This window comes from Crotalus tigris, unplaced genomic scaffold (genome assembly GCF_016545835.1).
Source record: "Crotalus tigris isolate CLP2741 ecotype Arizona unplaced genomic scaffold, ASM1654583v1 scf7180000020820.259583, whole genome shotgun sequence".
Classification (NCBI taxonomy): Eukaryota; Metazoa; Chordata; class Lepidosauria; order Squamata; family Viperidae; genus Crotalus; species Crotalus tigris.
Genome location: NW_024098198.1, coordinates 89,852 through 107,691, shown reverse-complemented (window position 1 = coordinate 107,691; position 17,840 = coordinate 89,852). Strand labels below are relative to the sequence as shown.

At 43.0% G+C, this 17,840-nt stretch overlaps 1 protein-coding gene across 2 annotated transcripts in view; it reads right to left on the bottom strand.

Moving 5' to 3' along the window:
* Positions 1-15,037: 15,037 nt before the first annotated feature.
* Positions 15,038-17,840, bottom strand: part of TSPAN9 (tetraspanin 9) — a 75,687-nt gene continuing 72,884 nt past the window's right edge. For both annotated transcript variants that reach the window (XM_039368538.1, XM_039368536.1), the window contains one exon: positions 15,038-16,490. In XM_039368538.1, coding sequence (XP_039224472.1) covers positions 16,419-16,490 — 72 coding nt within the window. In that variant the 3' untranslated portion in view covers positions 15,038-16,418. The remainder of the gene's footprint in view (positions 16,491-17,840) is intronic.

Here is a 17,840-nt window from a genome sequence, read left to right as displayed (position 1 = left end):
GGGGTCTTTGGTGCTCTCTGAGCTTTGTGGTTTTGTTGCAGACGTTTCATGAGCCTAACTAGGTAACATCATCAGTGCTAGAAGGGAGTAGGGTTTGTGGAATGATGATGATGATGAGGAGGAGGAGGAGGAGGAGAAGGAGGAGGAGGAGAAGGAGGAGGAGGACGACTGTGGGGTCCTTGGTGCTCTCTGAGCTTGCTGGTTTTCTTGCAGACGTTTCATGACCCAAACTAGGTAACATCATCAGTGCTAGAAGAGAGTGGGGTTTGCGGAATGAGGAGGAGGACGAGTGTGTATCCTGTTTGTAAACAATCACAGGGGTGGGGGGGGGGAACAGAATGCGGGGGAAGGACAGACTGTCATAGCGACAAACTCCCTATCCCAACTGCTCTTTCTTCACCTGCTTCTAGATTTGGTGCTCCAGGCCATCCTTTTCTCCTTTATTGTGCGCCTTCTAAGTTTTGATCCGAAAGTAATGTGTGTTTTGTAGGTCACCCCCTTTAATGTCTAAAAGGAGGGAGTTTTCACCCCTCTCCCTTACTGCCTTTTCTCTCCCCCAACGAGTCCTGCTTCAGTGGGTTCTCTTCTGTCTTCGCTCCAGGCAGCGCACGCCAAGCTCTCCTCTCCAAAGTCCCCCCCCACTATTGCAAGCCATCCTTCTTCTCGTGCTGTGCTACGTTCCTTCTTAGACACACACACACACACACACACACACACACACACACACACACACACCCTGATTTCACTCAGTCGTCCCCAGTGAAGATTTTTGAGGCGAGAGGATCCTCGCGGAAGAAAAAACCATCTTTGACTGTGCTGTTAAAACACCGATTGATCTCCTTCCCTCGGAAGATGAGAGAGCCAACTGGGTCAGTTTAATTTGGTTTGATTTCCACCCTGCTTTTCTAGTGAGCTGAAAGCCTCCCAGCAGCCAGAAGCCTTAACATCTGATCAGAGTAGTAGACTACAAGCCTACTGATTACACCGGTTGAGGACCGGCCAGTGAAACCAGATGAAAGGTAAGAACATGGCCAATGTTGGGCTGAGGTGCACCTGGCCTGCTAAGCACATTCCCACATGCGCTTATCCCCAAACACATGACTAGGCTTTCTACTCTGTCCTGGATTCCAGGCAGGGCTGGGCCGGCTGAGCCAACTCTGCTGATCAGCCTAATTATCATTGTTATTTTGCTGGGTATTATTCTTCAAAAAAAAAAAAAAAACACCCAAAGAACTTGAATATACGCCCGACTAAAGTTCACCTGCCCAAAGCAACCGAATCCAGGTGGTCCTCAACTTATGGCCACATTCCTGTCACTAAGCGAGACAGAGGTTAAGTGAGCTTTGCCCCATTTTACAACCTCTGGCCACCATGGTTAAGTGAATCGCTGCAGTTGTTAAGTTGATGACATGTTTGTTAAGTGACTCTGACTTCCCCCCCTTGACTTTGCTGGTCAGAAGGTCGCAAAAGGGGGTCACGTGACCTCCAGGATGCTACAACCATCGTAAGTATGAATCAAGGTAATAATTTAACAGCTAACCAGCTTATGTGATGTAAGATATGATGATGGGAATACAAGGTCTGTGTCTCTTTAAGAGCAAGCAGGGTCTGTGTCTCTTTAGGAGCCAGCAGGGTCTGTGTCTCTTTAAGAACCTTTTTATAAAAGGGAAGGCTCCACCTATGTGTTCTCTCTCTTCTGTTTTCCTGCTGTAACTGCTGTGTGTTAGATCCTGCTGTATTAGCACGTGTATGTATTTTATTCCCGGTGTATGATATTGTAGATAGCGTAAGATAAACCACCATTTAATACAGACCACTGTTTACTGTGTTTACTCCTGGGTTATCTCAGCGCAGTAAGACTGTGCAGGCTCCGACAAGTTGCCAAGCATCTGAATTTTGATCACGTGACCGTGGGGGAATGCTGCAACGGTTGTTAAGTGTGAAAAAATGGTCATAAGTCACCTTTTTTTTCCGTGCCGTCGTTAACTTCAAATGGTCACTGAACAAACTGTTGTAAGTCGAGAACTACCTGTAGTAATGGGTGGGAAGATAGTGAAGAAAAGAGCCAACTTAGAACTAGGTGGAGACTAAGGAGAAACTTCCTATCGGTGAGAACTATCAACCCATGGAAAGGCTTGCCACCAGATGTTGTGAGTGCTTCATGTCGGCAGGCTTTCAAGAAGAAATTGGATGGTCCGAAATATTATAGGGTCTCCTGCTTGAGCAGGGGGTGGGACTAGAAGACCTCCAAGGCCCCTTCCAGCTCTATTCTGATGGTGAGTCAGTGGGGGTCCTACACTTAGAGGGCAGGAGATAGGGGTCCCTTCCTATTATTCAATGTTCAACGATATTTGCATGGCATCAACACAAAACGACATTTTATTCAGTATCTGATTTTATTTAAAACATGCTCAAATGCATAGTTAAATCATCAAAACAATAATTGTTTCCTTCTGGGAATAATCCACCCACAAACGTGCAGTTTGGTTACCGTACCCCTCGGGTCAATAGCTACGGACAGCTGTATCTTTGACAAGATGGACTCGAGAGGGTTTCACAACAGTTAATACTTAACCGTTTTCTTCGGCTGGTTTCTTGGTACACTCACCTTCCCTCCCTTGCCCCTTCCTCCAAATTTGGAGCTTATTTCTCCTTGCCCAACACGGCCCAAAGACCCAGCAAAGAAGAGCCCATCCCCTCTTCTACACCTTCCCTTAGGCCAGTTTCCCCCCCCCCCCCGAGAGTGGGACCAAATCTATCTTTTCAAGGATTTCCACGGTGTGGGCTGGCTTCGGTTCCAGCAGCATCCAAGGCATAATCCCTCTTAACATTTTTGAAGCTTACGAATGCTTCGGGGTGTGTGGGGGGGGGGAGGAGGAATCAACATGCTGCTAATTCTTTAAATAAAATTAATAACGCTCTTCCAAAAAAAGGAAGGGGGAAAAAAAAGAAGGTCTAAAAATGGCCTGCTGCCAGATCCTCAGGCTTCACTCTCCTAACTAAGCTTATATATTCAGCTGGACGCCCCCATTCCACGTCTCTTAAAAAAATATTCCTGCTTAGAACGTATTCTAAAAATGTATTCCCCGGTAGAAAAATTAGCACGTCGGGCATGGGGCTACTCTGAAGCCCCTTTGCTTGACAGCTGTGGTTTGAGGACTCAGGATTTATATATTCCTAGCAATGGGGAGGGGGGGGACAACGCAGTTGTACAATATCGGTTTGTGTTTTGGAAAGCAAGGCCGTGCAAACAAGGTCATCTTAAGTATTTCAAGGCAAAGAGTCCCACCAGGATTGTAGCACGGGACCCTTACCACTCCGGGGACATGCCAAAAAGATTAGGACTGCCCAACAGTGGAAACTAGGATTTTGGCAAACAGGTCCACAGGTTTACGTGTCCGTAGCAAGAAACGCGTGAGCGCTCACCGCTTAAAAAGGCTAAGCTGGTCAGCAGCAAACTGGCGTAACAAGCAGAAGTACACCCGTATTTCTTAACGCATTTAACAAGCATAAGTACATTTTAATTCCTTGGTTTTTTTTCTCACCACCTTTCCCAAACTCCAGGAACAAGCCCAATCTTAAATATTCAAGAGGTGACCGCCGTGCAGTTTGGGAAAGGACTGCCAAGCGGGGCTGACGTCACCACACTCCTTCCTGAAATGCTTCTCAGAATGTTTTGTTCTGGAGCCAAACCAAAGCCACGAATACAGATTGGGTGAGACCCGGCTTAAAAACAGCAACTGTGAGAGGGACCTTGGAGTCCTAGTGGACGATCACTTGACTGTGAGCCAGCCGTGTGCAGCAGCAGCCAAAAAAGCTAATACAAGCCTGGGTTGTATACACAGAGGCATGGAATCAAGATCACGCGAAGTATTACTACCGCTTTACGAAGCCTTAGTAAGACCACTCCTGGAATACTGCAGCCAGTTTTGGTCACCATATCACAAAAAAGATGTTGAGAATTTGGAAAAAGTTCAGAGAAGAGCAACTAAGATGATTCAAGGCCTGGAGGCTAAAACATACGAAGAATGGCTGCGGGACTTGGGTTTGGACAGTCTAAAGAAAAGAAGAAATAGGGGAGTCATGATAGCAGTGATCCAGTATCTGAGGGGCTGCTACAAAGAAGAGGGGGCAGGTTTTTCGCCAAAGCACCAGAGGGAAGGATGAGAAACAATGGTTGGAAACTGACCAAAGAGAGATCCAACCTGAATTAAGGAGAAACTTCCTGACAGTGAGGACAATCAACCAGTGGAACAGCTTTGCCTTCAGAAATCGTGAGCGTTCCATCACTGGAGATTTTTAAGACTAGACAATCACCTTTCCGAGATGGTGTAGGTTCTCCTGCTTGAGCAGGGGGCTGGACTAGAAGACCTCCAAGGTCCCTTGCAGCTTCTATTCTATTCTATTCAATTATCCAGAAGTCAAGATGGGATGGTGTAAGCTTCAAGGCTCAGGCGCCCAACCGCTAACTGACCTCAATCAACGAGGGATGAAATCAAGTTTGAATGAAGGGTGAATGTCCCAAAAGTGCACGCTGGCTGAGGAATTCTGGGAGTTGAAGTCCGCAAGTCATAAAAGGGCCACGTTTGAAGACCTCTGCCTTAACCTGTTGGATGAAATTTCTAGCACATATGATCCCATCTATTTTTTTCCTGAAACAATTAAAAAAATTAACCAGAGGTATGTATAAACTCAAATACTTTGGCCACCTAATGAGAAGGAAGGACTCACTGGAGAAGGGCCTAATGCTGGGAAAGATGGAGGGCAAGAGAAGAAGGGGACGACAGAGAATGAGGTGGCTGGATGGAGTCCCTGAAGCAGGAGGCGTGAGCTTCAATGGACTCCAGAAGATGGTAGAGGACAGGAAGGCCTGGAGGAACGTTGTCCATGGGGTCGCGATGGGTCGGACATGACTTCGCAATTAGCAACAACAACAACAATGTATAAATCTTTCAGTAATGCATGATGGAAAAAAAAATTAAATGAAATGGTAAAAACAAGGCTTCTATTATGACCAACTGGATGCAAACAGAAGATGTAACAGTCAACGGATCGTATTTTGGTTTTTGTTTACAAATTATACCTTGCTTTTCAATCTACAGAGCATTCATGTCAGCTACTAAGAATATCCAAACTGTGGGAAGATATAATAGCAGGGATCTTCAAACTTGGCCCTTTGGTGACTTGTGGACTTCAACTCCCAGAATTCCTCAGCCAGCGTGCCTGGCTGAGGAATTCTGGGAGTTGAAGTCCATAAGTCTTAAAGTTGCCAAGTTTGACGACCCCTGTATAATATAAACTGTGCATTAAAGAGTTTGGGTTAGCACGCCTAGAGACGCCGAGAACCATCATAAAGTGCATAGAAGTGTCTGAGTGTGCTTGGAGTAAAACCTTGGTGCATTGATTGTGCTTGTGTCACGTTGGCCGAAATGGGCCAATTTTGATTCGCATTGTGTCCTTATAAAAACAAGAAATGCTGCCTTTAGAAATAGGTTTGATTAAGCCTCATAGCCTATTCTATCTTAGCATGTTATGGGAAAGCTTTGATTGAACCAACGTCATCGGGATGGGAGAGAAGAGGCGATGCCCGTAGCCTAGGGGAGGTTGATAGCTGGAATGTAAACGGAGTAAAATGGAGTTTATGAGTTCATGAATGAAACAAAAAAGAAGAAGTTAAGGTGTGTGTGTGTGTGTGTGTGTGTGTGTGTGTGTGAAAATTAAGGAGTTAATACAGATCGGAATGAAGGGGAACTGATATTAGGAAACTGAGCCGATGATTCCGTGCAGGGAAGAGACTGGACAGCCATTTTGTCTGAAATGGTCTGGGGTTTCCTGCCTGAGCAGGGGGTTGGACTAGAAGACCTCCAAGGTCCCTTCCAACATCATCATCATCATCATCATTATTATTATGGATCATCGCACAGTCAGCCAGATGTTCAGACTGGATTTGGCATTTTTGTCTACCTATCGAGTCCTTACCCAGGACCTGGGATAGGCAGGTGTGGATGTTTGATAGTATTACAGGTATCGTCGCAGGATGGAAGCAGTTCCTAGTAAGGCCGCCTTTTGCAATTGACTAATAGAGAATTTGTCAATGCCAGTGGTGTAGGACCTGGGATAGGCAGGTGTGGATGTTTGATAGTATTACAGGTATCGTCGCAGGATGGAAGCAGTTCCTAGTAAGGCCGCCTTTTGCAATTGACTAATAGAGAATTTGTCAATGCCAGTGGTGTTCAAGTGGCGCTCCAGTTGTTTTGGGATTGCACCCAAGGAGCCTATGACTATTGGTACTACCCTTGCTTGCTTTTGCCACAGTCCTTCTATTTCTATTTGTAGGTCTTTGTATTTTATTATTGTTATTATTAAGCTCAAAGTTAGAATTGGGAAAGAAAAGCTCATACTAAAAGCTCATACTACTCAACTTACAACAGTTTCTTTAGTTACAACGCCACCCAAAAAAGTGACTTGTAACCCTTTTTCACACTTATCACCGTTGCACCATCCTCAGGGTCACGTGACCAAAATTCAGACATTGGGCAACTGACTTATATTTAGGACGGTAGCAGTGTCCCCAGGGGGGGGGTTCACGAGATCCCCTTTGGTGACTTTCCGACAAGCAAAGTCAATGGGGAAGCCAGATTCACTTAGCAACCGTGTTACTAATGTAAGAACCACCGTAATTCACTTAACCACCATGACAGGGAAGGTCGTAAAACGGGGAAAAATACTCAACAAATCATCTCACTTCACCACAGAAACTTTGGGCTCAGTGGTGCTGGTAAGTCAAAAACTACTTTGTACGTGTACAACAATGAAAACTTGAACGACGATGTTTAGTGGAATGATGAAGTGAAAGAGGCTATGGATGAGAAAAACACGCATAGAAAGCAAGGATCACTGTGTACCGCAGTGACAACTATGACAGTGAACAAATTGCAAAGACAGCACAGGCTGGGTTCTGAAGAATGTAGTCAGAGAGAACAAGGAACAATTATACATCACCACGATGTAAAAAAGATGTTGAGATTCTAGAAAGAGTGCAGAGAAGAGCAACAAAGATGATCAGGGGACTGGAGGCTAAAACATACAAGGAACTGTTGCTGGAATTGGGGATGTCTAGTTTAACGAAGAGAAGGACGAGGGGGGACATGATAGTAGCCTTCTAGGACCTCAGGGGCTGCCCCAAAGAAGAGGGAGTCAAGCTATTCTCAGCCCCTGAAGGCAGGACAAGAAGCAACAGATGAAACTAACCAAAGAGAGAAGCAACCTGGAACTAAGGAGAAATTTTCTGACAGTTAGAACAATTAACCAGTGGAACAACCTGCCTCCAGAAGTTATGAATGCTCCAACACTGGAAGTTTTTAAGAAGAGACTGAACAGCCATTTGTCTGACATGGTGTAGGGTTTCCTGCCTGAGCAGGGGGTTGGACTAGATGACCTCCAAGGTCCCTTCCAACTTTATTATTACTATTATAACTTAAGAGGGAGAGAAAATGCAGGGTGATTTTAATGGAAAATTTAAAAAAAAATCCGTGAAAGGATTTTCTTTTTTTTAAAAAAAGGAAGCTTCAGTAGACTGAATGGAATTAAGAATAAAGTGATACAGTGATATATATATATATATATATATATATATATATATATATATATATATATATATATATATATATATATATAAAATAAAAAGGAACTGAGCGCCCCAAACGTTAGCACGCGTGAAGAAATGTGAAAAGGAAGTCATAAACTCTTGCTAGCATGTTGAAAAATAGTAAGAATACAGAAGTAGAGGGTTTAAGCTGGAGAAATGTAAAGAATATGCTTGTGCTTTGTGTCGGGAGTAGCCGTGTGACTCACTGAGCATTGTGTGGAGATGGTTGTCTGGAAACTGGAAGAATACCGCTATTGTTCTGATAGATAAGGAGAGGTAGCAGGACTGTGTCACTTAAGAAACGCATGTGGTTAAAAAAAGAAGACGAGTGGGGAACAAGGATGAATAAATACCCATGTCAATCCAGACTGAATACCAAATTGACTAATTAGCATGAAAGAACTATGCTCCAGGTGATTTGATCCTGGAGAGAGGAGGAATAAAAGAACATATTGCAGAACAATTACACAAAGGAAGAGCGGATGGGTTGAGGGGAGCGGAGAGAAAGTCCCCATTGGATGAAGTTGATAATATATGTGTGTGTGTGAGAGAGAGAGAGAGAGAGAGAGAGAGAGAGAGAGGGAGAGAGAGAGAGGGAGGGAGAGGGAAGGAGAGAAAGAGAGAGAGAAAGAGAGAGAGAGAGAGAGAGAGAGAGAGAAAGAGAGGGAGGGAATGGGAGAGGGAGATAGAGGGAGAGAGGGAGAGAAAGAGGGAGGGAGGGAATGGGAGAGAGAGAGAGGAAGAGAGAGAGAAAGAGAGGGAGGGAGAGAGGGAGAGAGAGGGAGGGAAAGGGAGAGAGACAAAGAGAGGGAGAAAAAAGAGAGGGAGAGAAAGAGAAGGAGGGAATGGGAGAGGGATAGAGGGAGAGAGGGAGAGAAAGAGGGAGGGAGGGAATGGGAGAGAGGAAGAGAGAGAGAAAGAGAGGGAGGGAAAGAGGGAGAGAGAGGGAGGGAGGGAAAGGGAGAGAGACAAAGAGGGAGAGAGAAAGAGAGGGAGGGAATGGGAGAGAGGGGGAGAGAGGGAAAGAGAGAGGGAGAGAGGGAGGGAGGGAAAGAGGGAGAGAGAGGGGGAGGGAGAGGGGGAGAGACGGAGGGAGAGAGAAAGAGAGGGAGGAAGGGAGAAAGAGAGAGGAGAAGGTTAAAAAAACAAAACAAAAGGCAATTATGAATTGGGGAAAGGAAAAAGGAGAGAAAGGCAGCAGAGATATAATAAATTCAAAGTTAGATATTTTTTTTTCTTATCTCCTGCCTTTGCTTCGCCTGAAGGGTGTGTGTGTGTGTGTATTTAAGCTACTGTTGACACAGTCAGTAGTAGGTGTGATGTACAGAGAACAGAATTTCACAGTTTTGTTGAAATTTCTATAATTGTTGAAAGCTAAGCAAATCCTTCAGGACAAAGCAAGGTTTGTTTTTTTTTAAAGAAATTGAGGCTCTCTGATCCAATACACCTGTAGTTAGAATTCCAGAAAACTAAAGGTGATCCATTCCTTCCATGCAAAGCCAGCAGGCTATCCAGTCAATATACTGTCAACCACACTCTAAGCTTTTTACGTAGTTATGTCTGCCTTGACTAAGGTTCATCCAATTCAACAACTCCATTTATGGATTTTCTCCTAGGGGGGTTAGCATAGTAGACCTCAACTGGAGGACTGAGACTGTTTGAAAGCGAAGTTGGTTGGTACTGAGAAGTGTCTGAAGGAGCTTCCCAGATTTGAGTTCATCTAAAGCAGGGGCCTTCAAACTTGGCCCTTTGATGACTTGTGGACTTCGACTCCCAGAATTCCTCAGCCAGGCTGAGGAATTCTGGGAGATGAAGTCCACAAGTCATCAAAGGGCCAAGTTTGAAGACCCCTGATCTGAAGACAGAAGACACAGGTCTACAAAGATGAGAGAACTGAATTGTGGAGGTGAGCGTCTTAGGATGGGCCTGTGATGGGTCAGGGATGAGCCACGTCAGGTGAGGGTCTCATGATGGGCCTTAATGGGTCAGGTGTGAGTCACAGCTTAGGTGAAAAGAGAAGTCTCCTTCCAAGTAATTCCCCCACGCAGAATCCTTCAAGAAGAAAGAGAGAAGCAGACTCTACAGCAGTGGTTCTCAACCTTTCTAATGCCACGACCCCATAATACAGTTCCCCATGTTGTGGTGACCCCCAACCACTTCTACATCACCGGGTGCCGGGGGCGTGGCCAAAGGGGAAAAAAATGGCGGACAGCCTTGTTTGGCGAACCCCCGTGAAATGGTCGTTCGATCCCAAATGGGGTGCCGACCCACAGGTTGAGAACCACTGTTCTACAGGCTGATATGGCAGGTGGAGCAAACCATGTGTAAAAAGAGGCTGGAAAAGGAAGCCACTCAAGAGAGAGGAGGAGGAGGAGAAGGTTTCGTAGAAAGGAGCAGAAGTAGAAAGAAAACCAAAAGTTATACGAGGTGAACTCAGCCGATCAAAACAAGGCAACACAGACAAACGCTGTAAATAAGTCAACGGACTTAAGGAGCTACCATCTGGGAGCTGATGAGTTAGAGATAACAGAAGGATTAAGATCTGATCTTAGGCAAATGTAAATACTAGTTGTATATTTGCGTAGCGATTTAAGTAGAGTCCCTTGGGATAACTCTGGATTTACTTATCAAACCCGTCTGGACCATCCCAAACTAACCTACGACACAATACACAGCTTTAGGCTATTCCAGGCAACGCTCCAGTGACCTCTGTAGCTTTAACTTGATAATAATAAGCTATCTTATTTTCTACGTAAGATATAGGAGGCAATTTACAGATTACTCAGGGTTGTTTTGGGTCTTTTTTTTTTTTTTTTCAAGGAATCATCTCAAACTGTACTTTCTCATCAACCAAGGCGGAGATAAAAAAAATCTTTTCTAAAGAATGTAAGATGACCACGTGTGGTGACCCCTTTTGTTTATTCAAAAGATTGTGACTTTGGACCTGACAGGTTTTCACGCTGACAGGGCAAAATAATATAATGGAACGGTGTCTCCCTTTTTTTAAAAAAAAAAGTTAGAAATAGGCATTGAAGTTTTGTCAACTAGATTTCTACTCTCTTAGTTTAAAGGAGGCAAATGCTATGGTTCTTTCCAAACCAAGTTTGTTTGTTCCGATGAAAAACCTAATTTGATATAGTTTATGAATTAGACATCATTTTTCTGCCTCTTGCTTACCAATAATAATAATAATAATAGTAGTAGTAGTAGTAGTAGTAGTAGTAGTAGTAGTAGTAGTAGTAGTAGTAGTTTTTCAGGTTATTGTTCCGATATTTCCGATATGTAAAATTGTTTTAAATAGAATACAGGAGTCACCATTTCTTTAGACGTAGGAAAACGTTTGATGTGTTTTCTTGAAATTTCCGAAACAGATTCCAGTTTATTTTCAATTTCCACAGAGGATTATTATTATTAATGGATCATCGCACAGTCAGCCAGATGTTCAGACTGGATTTGGCATTTTGTCTACCTATCGAGTCCTTATCCAGGACCTGGGATAGGTAAATGTGGATGTTGGATGGTATTACAGGTATCGTCGCAGGATGGAAGCAGTTCCTAGCAAGGCCGCCTTTTGCAATTGACTAATAGCGAATTTGTCAATGCTGATGATGGTGTTCAAGTGGTGCTCCAGTTGTTTTGGGATTGCACCCAAGGCGTCTATTACTATTGATACTACCCTTGCTTGCCTTTGCCACAGTCTTTCTATTTCTATTTGTATTTCTATTTCTTCGTATTTTGTTATCTTCTCCAGTTTTTTCTCGTCTATTCTGCTGTCTCCAGGCACTGCCACGTCCACTATCCAGACTTTTTTTTGTCTTATTACTATTACTATTATTATTATTATATTTCATTGCCAAATCACATGCTAATAGTGCGCCTTACGTTGTGGAATAAATCAAGAATACCCTCTGGTCTGCACTATTAAAAAATGGAAAATACTAAAAGGATCACAAATGATGAAGGAAAGTCTGAGTTTCTGTTACATATAGATGGTAAGTTTTATAATGGACAGAAATGTTCATTTTTGTTCCTCTGAGGCTGCACCCCGAGTTAGCACAATAAATCAGAAGAAATTCATGATGGATTTCCACAAAAGCTTGCGACCGAAGCTTTCAATGGCTTTCTGATCCTTTGGGATAAAAATCCATGAGCATTTTTTTTTAAGCACAAATTTGAAATCCGATTTCCAATTTTGGATCAAACCAAATTTAGAATTCCTTTGGATTGCCTGCACAAAGAAACATGCTTAAGGTGATTTTAACTCTATATGTATCTTAAAAAGATCTCCTTGTGCTTTTATATTATTTCAAGCAAATAAATGTAAAGCAAAGGTTTTTCATGAGTTGAATTAGAATGATGGATTTAATTGTCCACCCTTTCAGCTGATCATTTGGCATTTATTTTAGGTTCGGAATCCAGCTCCTCTTTGCATTCAAACTGGGAACATTTGAGTCTTCTGATGTTTTGGTTTGTTCAAGGTTTAGTTTCAATATTGGAAACTTAATGTCACAAGATAAATAGAGATTTGGAGGTAGACAAAAATAACCTCCTTACGCATCAAAGTCTCCATGATGCTATACTTTCCATTTAAAAATAGATATTAATCTGCTTCTTGTTTTAATTTTTCAGTAAATCGAACTTTTCGCTTTATCTTTCCTTCTGAAAAACATAGTTCTGATTAAATTGTTTTTTTAAAAGTCTACAAAAACTAAATTTGGTTTATCAGATTGCTTCTTAGCAATTTATTCTGCTGAAGTGTTTTGTCACCTGCCTGTTTGCCTCTGGTGCTTTTGAGATATTTTAGCCACTCTCCATCTTTTTTTAAAGATCTTTTTAAAGCTTTTGAACAAACTGATATTAAATACTTGGAAAATCACTTGGAATGACCTGCCCTTTTAAAACCAATGGACCGTTGCATTAAAGCAGGGGTCTTCAAACCTGGCCCTTTTAGGGCTGGCTGAGGAATTCTGGGGGTTGAAGTCCACAAGTCATAAAAGGGCCAAGTTTGAAGACCCCTGCATTAAAGAATGTGAAATTATTTTTATATTAAAATGTGGTTAACATGGCAAACAAAACCTCACCACCTTTTTCATATGTATTAAATACCTCCGGGTTGTTTAGTAATGGTAACTATTGGAGACTTAGTTGAAGAGACAGAGATTAATTCTAGATTTGTCCCACCGCTACCATGTTTTGGGTCCAAATGTATAAGAATACCATAATGATTTGAGAATGAGAGCGATATTAAGGTAAGTTTAGCTGTATTACCAGTGTTTAGAATCTGGCCATCAAGAACTGTAGATTTCTCGTGCAGGGAGATGGTACAAATAATTATTTTGCAGCAGCAGAGCGATAAATCTACGCCTGATTTGCAGGGTATGCCGTTTTTCTTTCTGTTAATTAGCGTGATATTTATTTCTGTTAATTAGTTTGCAGCAAGTCTCCAATAGGTTAAAAAAAAGAAAAAAGGAAAGGGATCTTCGATCGTGCTTGTCTGCATTCTTATTTCCTCTGAATCTTTCCTGTTATTAAGAGATTCCTGTCAGGATAGATGGCACAGAAAAGTCCTTGCATAATGACTTACAATCCCTCCTCAAAGCTACGACTGCAGCACACACACACTCACAAACCCACAGTGACATGATTTGCACTGGCAACCCTTTCGGATTTAGAACTGGTTGCAATGTCAGATTTTTATTCCCAAGATTTCCAAAAAAAAAGGGGGGGGGGAGCTACAGGTTGCCTTTCAGCTCACTTACGGTGTCCCTTACACCACAACAGTCTACCTCAAGTTGAGCCTAAATACTCTAATTATACACAAGAGGGAATAACTCTTCCCTGACCTCATCTACTACCTGGAAGTAAAAGAGGAAGAGGAATCATTCACGATTTGCTATTTTTCCCGAACGGTGTTTTTCTCTCTTACGCCGCACCACTTACCGTACTTTCCGGCGTAGAAGACGACTTTCGCAAGCGTTAAAATCGGCGCTGAAGTCGGGGGTCGTCTTATACGCCGAGTCATCTTATATGCCGGAAATAACGGTAGTTTCTGGCGTATAAGATGACTTTCTAGGCACGCGACTCAGCACCGAAGACGGGGGTCGTCTTATACGCCGGGTCGCCTTATACACCGGAATATACGGTATTTTTAGAGGATGCAAAGGTGGGGATGACTTTTTTCGTTTTTGTTTTTTTTCGAACAAGCCCCAAGAAGCGTCTATTCTAATGGAGGGATGCATCTTCCTAGTAGTAGTTGCCTACTTTCAGGTGCAAATCATTCTGGCCTTGTTTCTCTGAAGCAACAACTGAGGCTACCCCCCCGCCCTATTGGGTCGGCATAATTTGCTGGCCTGGAATTACCCCTTCTGGATATGGAGAAAACCTCAACTTGCAAGAGAGAGACTCACAATTTATTTTTTTGCTGAGTAGCTTGATGCTCCCTTTGGAAATTTTCTGTTTTATTCTGTTAAATATTAAAAAAAACAATGGCTGGTTCGTGCTAGGGACGGTCATCTCTCCTATGGCAGAAGTAGCAGATTTTTATTTTATTTTTTTAAAAAAAAAAAAAAAGATCAGAGACCGAAGCCTCAGCAAAGGCATCTCAACCTAATCATCAAAAGTATGTCATTCCTATCCTATTTTAAGACTTCCAGAAATAAGAACCAGGGCAGGGACATCGGCCGAGTCTCTTGACATCAAGCAGTAGCAGCCAATTCTAATTCCACCCCCCCCCCAGAAAAAGAGATGTTTGCTTCATGTACAGAGTGCCTTACGACAAGAGTTGGGGAGCCCCTTTATGACTGGTGGACTTCAACTCCCAGAATTCCTCAGACAGCCATGATGACTCGGGAATTCTGGGAATTGAAGTCCACAGGTCCTAAAAGGGCGATAGTTGAGAGCACTTAGACTTATATACCCGCTTCATAGTGCTTTACAGCCCTCTCTTCAGCGGTTTACAGAGTCAGAATATTGCCCCACCAACAATCTCGGTCCTCGTTTTATGGACCTCGGAAAGATGGAAGGCTGAGTCAAAACCTTGAGCCGGTCAGGATCGAACTGCTGGCGGTGGGCAGAATTAGCCTGCAATGCTGCTTTCTAACCACTGAGCCACCCTGGATTAGATAGCAATAGTGATAGTGCTTAGACTTATATACCGCTTCACAGTATTTTTACAGCCCTCTCTAAGCATAGGTATAGGATCACCCTCTTGCCCCACAACAATCTGGATCCTCCTTTGACCGACCTCGGAAGGACGGAAGGCTGAATCAACCTCGAGCCCGTCAGGATCGAACTGCTGGCGGTGAGCAGAGTCAGCCTGCAATGCTGCATTCTAACCACTGCACTATACCACCAAGGAAGGAAGGAAAGAAGGAAAGGAAGGGAAGGGAAGGGAAGGGAAGGGAAGGGAAGGAAGGAAGGAAGGAAGGAAGGAAGGAAGGAAGGAAGGAAGGAAGGAAGAGCAATAGCACTTAGACTTATATACCGCTTCATAGTGCTTTGCAGCCCTCCCTATGCAGTTTGCAGAGGCAGCATATTTGCCCCCAATAATCTAGCTCTTCATTTTAACGACCTGGGAAGGACGGAAGGCTGAGTCAACCTTGAGCCGGTCAGGATCGAACTGCCGGCGGTGGGCAGAGTCAGCCTGCAATGCTGCATTCTCACCACTGCGCCAACACGGGCGTCGTTCCCCACCCCTGCCTTATGGGCAAGATCTCCAACCGAAAAATATGAGGTATGTATGTATCCAAGAATCTGCCCTGGTCCCAGAATTCCCACTGCGGGATTCCAGCTTAAGCCTGGTTTAGACTTCAGTGTCTCTGCACTTCAGGGAACGTTCATGTCTGTCGTTCGGAGACGGTTGCATAGCGCTTATACTTTGGCAAATGTTCACCTTCTGGCTGGGGGGGGGGCTGTTTCCGCTCAAACAACAAAGCACAGGGAACATGCCCTGCCACTCACCCGACAGGAAGTCGGATCAACCAATCAGCATGCAGGACGCGCGTTCCCACGCCACACGTGGTTGAGGTTTGGGAACTTGTGCGTGTTGGTCCATCTGCAACTTCCTGCAGCTGCCAAGTCTCTTTTCAACTTATTGTTAACAGAAACAGCCGCATCGTTCCTCTCCGTTTTAAATTTAAAACAGTAAAAAAATTGTATTTTTTTTTCTTCCAAAGACTGCACCATTGAATTTGGGGAGGGGGGGGGACATGGAAAAAAAAAGCAAAGAAAGGAAAATACTTAATATTCTGTAAGATATAGTAAGGTACCCCAAGACCCTCCCGCCACCCAAACCTCTCGGTCCAAATAGATCCAAGTCATCGGAATGGCTTCGTTCAAGTCCCAGTGCCAGGTTGGGTACAAGCCATTTAAAAAGAAAGAAAGAAAAAGAAAATTATTTTAAAAAGTTAATGGACACATCCGTGGGTTACCTTCAGAGTCTAATGCCGATCAGTACTAGAACGTTACTCCGCCTACAAGGGGAGACACGGGGACCTTTGAGTAGGAGTAGAAAACTGGTTTGCGTTCAGGAAAGTCTCCATCTTCTTTGGCAAAACAATGACCGAGAAGGTATAAAAAAGGTCCTGTAAATACATGTGCTCGGTTTTAATCCGTCTTGGAAAAAGAGGCCACCAAGAAACCAAAGCGGGGTAGGCAGCCCCAAAGTCAGACAAACGGATTCGTGTTGTTTTTTTTGTTTGTTTGTTTGTTTTTCTGCAGTTGTTGTTCTGTGGCAACCGAGAAGGGCTGAATGAAGTTACAAAACAGTATTTTAGGCATCGTATTTTTTACCGGTCCTGTGAATCTGCTGGAAGAGAGTCATGGAAAAGGCCATGCCGAGAATCTGGAAGACAAAGCATGAAAAGGAGGTCAAGAGTTGATTGTGGGATACAAACAGGCCCTTTCACAGAGGCCCCTCCGGTCTCTACCAGAGTCATCATCGAAAGACAGAGCCCCTTGCAATAAAATCTGGATTACCATCTTTCTTTCTTTTTCTTTCTTTCTTTTTCTTTCTTTCCTTTCTTTTTTTCTACTTTCCTTTTTTTCTTTCTTTCCTTTCTTTCTTTCTACTTTCCTTTCTTTCTTTCTTTCTTTCTTTTCTTTCTTTCCTTTCTACTTTCCTTATTTTCTTTCCTTTCTTTCTTTCCTTCCTTTTTCTTTCTACTTTCCTTTTTCTCTTTTCTTTTTCTTTCTTTCTTTGTTCTTTCTTTTTCCTTTCCTGCCTTCCTTTTTCTTTCTTTCTTTTTCTTTCTTTCTTTCTTTCTTTTTCTTTCTTTCTTTTCTTTCTTTCCTTTCTTTCTTTCTTTCTTTTTCTTTCTTTCCTTTCTTTTTTTCTACTTTCCTTTTTTTCTTTCTTTCCTTTCTTTCTTTCTACTTTCCTTTCTTTCTTTCTTTCTTTCTTTCTTTTCTTTCTTTCCTTTCTACTTTCCTTATTTTCTTTCCTTTCTTTCTTTCCTTCCTTTTTCTTTCTACTTTCCTTTTTCTCTTTTCTTTCTTTCTTTCTTTCTTTGTTCTTTCTTTTTCCTTTCCTGCCTTCCTTTTTCTTTCTTTCTTTTTCTTTCTTTCTTTTTCTTTCTTTCTTTCCTTCCTTCCTTTTTCTTTCTTTCCTTCATTTTTCTTTCTACTTTCCTTTCTTTCTTTCTCTTTCTTTCTTTCTTTCTTTCCTTTCTTTCTTTCTCTTGTTTTCCTTCCTTCCTTTTTCTTTCTTTCCTTCCTTTTTCTTTCTACTTTCCTTTCTTTCTTTCTTTCTTTCTTTCTTTCTTTCTTTCTCTTTCTTTCTTTCTTTCTTTTCCTTCCTTCCTTTTTCTCTTTCTTTCTTTCTTTTTTTTTTACAAGCCTGTAATCCCTGAATTCAGGTAGAGTTGGAGCCACTGAACAGAGCTGAGCGTCTCCTGGCTGGATGCCCTTCCTGATGCTCGCAGATGTTTGCAGCAGATTTTTTTTTTTCCTTTGGACCCCGAGAGAGAAACCTCTGTCACTGTCTGGGATTGAACTTTCAATCTTCCGAGTGGGAGGCGAGCATCTTCACCTCTAGCACCTTGGCCTGGACGACTGAATCTTCACTTGACATATTTCACCAGATGTACTTATCATTGACCCCGCGGGCATAGCCACACACACACACACACCCAAAGAGCTCGGTTCAAATCTTGTGCCAGTTCCTTGCATGCCTACTTGGGAGACAGAATGACTT